The 4,365-nt window shown below is 39.5% G+C and overlaps 1 protein-coding gene across 1 annotated transcript; it reads left to right on the forward strand.

The window, feature by feature from the left end:
• Window positions 1–276: 276 nt before the first annotated feature.
• On the forward strand, window positions 277–4,099 carry LOC104079281 (SNF-related serine/threonine-protein kinase-like). The gene is made up of 2 exons (XM_009581269.1): window positions 277–362; window positions 2,072–4,099. Exons 1-2 carry the CDS (start codon window positions 277–279, stop codon window positions 3,288–3,290), a joined length of 1,305 nt encoding a protein of 434 aa, XP_009579564.1. The 3' UTR covers window positions 3,291–4,099.
• Window positions 4,100–4,365: the final 266 nt, after the last annotated feature.

Consider the following 4,365-nt stretch of genomic DNA (forward strand, 5'->3'; position numbering starts at 1 on the left):
TCCTACTTGTTAATCACTGACAGTTGTTTGTGTTTAAAATACCCAGCATAGCACAAGTCATCAGGAAACTAGGTCAGTGGTTCCCAGTGTTTCTGGAGTCAGCTGGGGCCTAAGGGAGGATGCCAGTGTCAAACCAAGGAGGACCACAGCCTAGGCGCCACTTCTTGTCTGGACAGCTTGGGTCGGAGCTGCTGGTTGTGTGGCCTCCCTCAGGCAGAGCTGCTCACTGGAGGGAAGCTGGTGGGAGGGCACCAGCAGCTCCCAGTGCCCAACAAGATGGGAATGGACTACACAGGCTCACACGGGTGTGTTGGCATCCGGGTCCTACTGTTAGAGGATCCTGGTGGATTTTTGTATCGCTGGTTTGTTAAGCAAAACTGAAGCTAGCATTTCAAAACAAAGTCTGCACTTACGCTTGATGAGTTTAATGTTGGCTTTAATACTTTTCTTCAAAGTTCATACAGTTGGGAAGATAGTGGTCAATTGTTACCTGTGTAGAGAGGCATCTCACACTTCAGGATCCTTTTCTGTCCAGCCATTACACAGGGACCCTTGAACAAATGCAGCCTTATTGCAGGTGCTTCCATTAACTTTAAACATTTAAAAAGAACACGTTTAGAATAAGAGTATCAAAGAGGCATGTGAGCTTTCCTTGTTTCTTCAGCTTGACCTCTTAACACAGCAGAGATCAGGAAGTTGGTATGATCCTTCTGTCTTCGTATGCAGGCTGTTGAAGCAGATATCTGGGGTCCCACTTGCTGTGAAACATTCTCTGCTTCCTCTCCTGCTTTCCTCCTACACCTTGCTTCTAAACTGGGCTACAAAGTCATGCAGTCCTTTCTTTTGGCAGACCCAAAATACGGTTGGGAATGTCTTGTAATATGCTATCCATATGTGAACAGAAGTCTCTACTACAGCTTTCCATGCAGTATGCTAGAGTATTTTAGTTATGTAAAGTTAAGGGACTGGCAACTTAAAGATAACTCTTACTTTGAGAGGTTAGAAAAAATTTCTTGGTCTCCACAAGAAATGTGGGGCTTATGCTGAGTGAAGGAACTGAAGAATTATTCAGTGTTAAGATGTTGGTCTGTAGGTGTTGGTCTTTTACATTAGGCTTTCAAAATACAGAGGGAGGAAAGACTGATAGTCTTTGTTCTTAATTTATTCTGTGTGCATTATGGGAAAATTACAATATATTTCAGGATTTAAAGTAAAATACAAATCATTAGATACTAGCTTAAATACTGGAGATAAGACATCAGCTGCTAATTGTAGAACTGATTTACACTCGAGTGTTACTTTCATTTTGATGTGAGCTAATGCTAGTACACAGTCATACATTTTGAACTTTGATTTACAATTTATTCAAGTGTCATATTCTTAAGCAGCTTGAGTCCTGAATTCATGCAGCTGTATTATTCCAGTTGCTCAGTTAAGGTCAAATAAATGTATGATCTCACTTCATGTGTGTTTAAATTAAAGGGGATTTTGTAGAATAGAGCTTGGTCTGAATGAGACTGACTGAAAATGAGAGAATGTTTCTTCTGACTCAACTTTTCAGTCTCACTCATGTTAATTCTAACCTAATTTTTATATTAAGAATACTGGGGAAAAAAATAACAGAAGCTTCAGATTAAAAGTAGTTTGAAATACTATCTTATTTAAGTTGTGTTTGAATTGGCTCGTATCTTCCTCTAGGTACCGGTGGTTCTATACCTACTTCAGATTATTTTCTTTGAGACACAGTTATTTAAAGTTTTTTTTATTGCTTAATTCATTTTCTGAGAGCAGTGAAATCTTAAGATTTCATTTGACAGTAACCAACATAATTTCTAAACTATACTTTTGTATATTTGATGTTCCTTTCAAATAACAGCATTTCTAAAGGAATGCACATTCTCCGAGAATGTTTCCTTTTCCTCAGTTACTCAGTACTGTTACTTACAAACATGCCACTGAGCAGGCCAATTTGTGTGGCAGTACTTGTGCTTCTCTTGTGCAGATCTTACATTTTCTTACATGTTCTGAAATGCTCTAACTTTTCTTCTATCCTTTGTAATTCTTTATGTAGGCAATCGTGGCCAACAAAAATCGATGTACCCCAAGATCTGGAGGATGACCTTACAGCTTCTCCTCTCTCCCATGCAACTGTTCCTCAGTCACCAGCTCGCACGGCTGAGAATGTTCTCAACGGCCACAGAAGCAAGGCCCTTGGCGATTCAGCAAAGAAAGAAGATATCCCTGAATTAGCTGGACCAGCACTTTCAGCAGTCCCATCAGTGAGCCTAAAACCCACTACGAGTGGCCGGAAGTGCTTGTTTAGAGTAGAAGAAGATGAAGAGGAGGATGAAGAAGATAAGAAACCTATTTCTCTTTCTACTCAAGTTGTTCTGCGCCGTAAGCCTTCAGTTACAAACCGTCTTACTTCGAGAAAGAGCGCACCAGTCCTCAATCAAATCTTTGAGGAGGGCGAGTCAGATGACGAGTTTGACATGGACGAGAACTTACCCCCAAAGCTCAGCAGGTTAAAAATGAATATTGCTTCACCTAGCACAGTACATAAACGCTATCACAGGAGGAAAAGCCAGGGACGGGGCTCTAGCTGCAGTAGCTCAGAAACAAGCGATGACGACTCAGAAAGCAGGAGACGCCTAGACAAAGATAGTGGGTTTACTTACTCCTGGCATAGACGAGATAGTAGCGAAGGGCCACCTGGCAGCCAAGGAGATGGTGGTGGACAAAGCAAACCAAGTAATGGCAACGGAGGGGTAGACAAAACGAGCCCAAGTGATAACAACAAAGGTGGGGGGAGTCCCTCCGGTAGCTCCAGTGGTAGCACCAACAACACTTCAGGTTCCACTCGTAGGTGCGCTGGATCTGGAAACTCAATGCAGCTATCGTCTAGAAGTGCAGGGGAACTGGTTGAAAGCCTGAAGTTAATGAGCCTTTGCTTAGGTTCACAGATTCATGGCAGCACTAAATACATTATTGATCCTCAAAACAATCTGTCCTTTTCCAGTGTAAAAGTACAGGAGAAATCAACATGGAAAATGTGTATAAGTTCCAGCGGAAGCGCAAACCAGGCTCCATCGTTGGGCAAGCTAAAATTTTTTTCTGACCAAATGTCAGACACAGCAAACGAATTGGAACGGATAAAGAACAGGAACTTGAAAAACAATGTGCTACAACTACCTCTCTGTGAAAAGACGATATCTGTGAATATTCAGCGGAACCCAAAGGAGGGGCTGCTGTGTACCTCCAGTCAAACCAGTTGTTGTCATGTCATTTGACAATGACCTGATTTTAATAGCTTGATCTACTTGACAGCATCATTCTTCCTGTTCAGAGCTGTGAACACCTTGTCACCAGACCCCCTTTTGTTGTCTTAAGATTTTTAAGTGGGCTTTGAGCAGTTATTTATTACACTTTAATTTTGTGTTTGCTTGATGGTATGACAATGCATGGTCTTTGCATGCTGCTAGCCGGTATGTTTTTCTTTTTCAACAAAACAGGATATTTTATTGTGTAGTTTTTACATTTATAATTTTACTATGGAAGATCTGGATTAAATTAAAATAAATATCTGGATCCTAATGTAAATGGAGCACTTAGAAGTTTCATGTTCTGCACTTAAACTAGAGAGAGAAGCTTTTGTTTGCTTGTGAAATGTTAATTCTTGTTCTGACCTTCTGTGATAACTAAAATATGTGATATGTGGCATACTTCTATGTGTCTGAAACAGAACCAAAGCAATAATGTTTTGATGCTGAAAACTCTTCAGGGAGCTTTCAGATGTTCCAAGGCTTGTACAAAGCAAAGATGCACTGAAAATTAGTGATCTTGAAATATGATTTTAAACCCACACCTATTTGTCTTAAGCTATGATATGGATAAAGTTGTGGCTCAAAAATCAAACTGAAAAGATCTTGTTTTGCTAGAGGCAGTTTTCTTTTTTTAAAAAAAAAGGCAAGTAGATTTGTAAGGCAGCTTTCTCCCATAGAAATATGTTAATATTACAAGCAGACAATCTTTTTTAATATAACAAAGGTAAATTATTAAGTCTACTTCTGAGTTTTTACATGCTAACTGAAAATAAAGTATTTGTATGAATTACTTTTGTTATTAGTATATCATGACACTTAATACTTTAGGTTTTTACCTTGTAATATTTCTCCCCTATCCTCTCCTCTCCTCCCTGAGATTTCAAAAGGCAATAAGGGATGGAAAACCTTTAGGTAATTGGATTCAAATTGAAATTGTTATTGTCATTTACATTTTTCTCATTATTACTCTTTTTAAGACTTAAAATACTGCTGTTCCCCACATGTACACCACTTATTTTCCCTCAGTAATCATGCTTTTTCA

The sequence above is a fragment of the Fulmarus glacialis genome, unplaced genomic scaffold, assembly GCF_000690835.1.
Source record: "Fulmarus glacialis isolate BGI_N327 unplaced genomic scaffold, ASM69083v1 scaffold34007, whole genome shotgun sequence".
In the NCBI taxonomy this organism is placed as follows: domain Eukaryota; kingdom Metazoa; phylum Chordata; class Aves; order Procellariiformes; family Procellariidae; genus Fulmarus; species Fulmarus glacialis.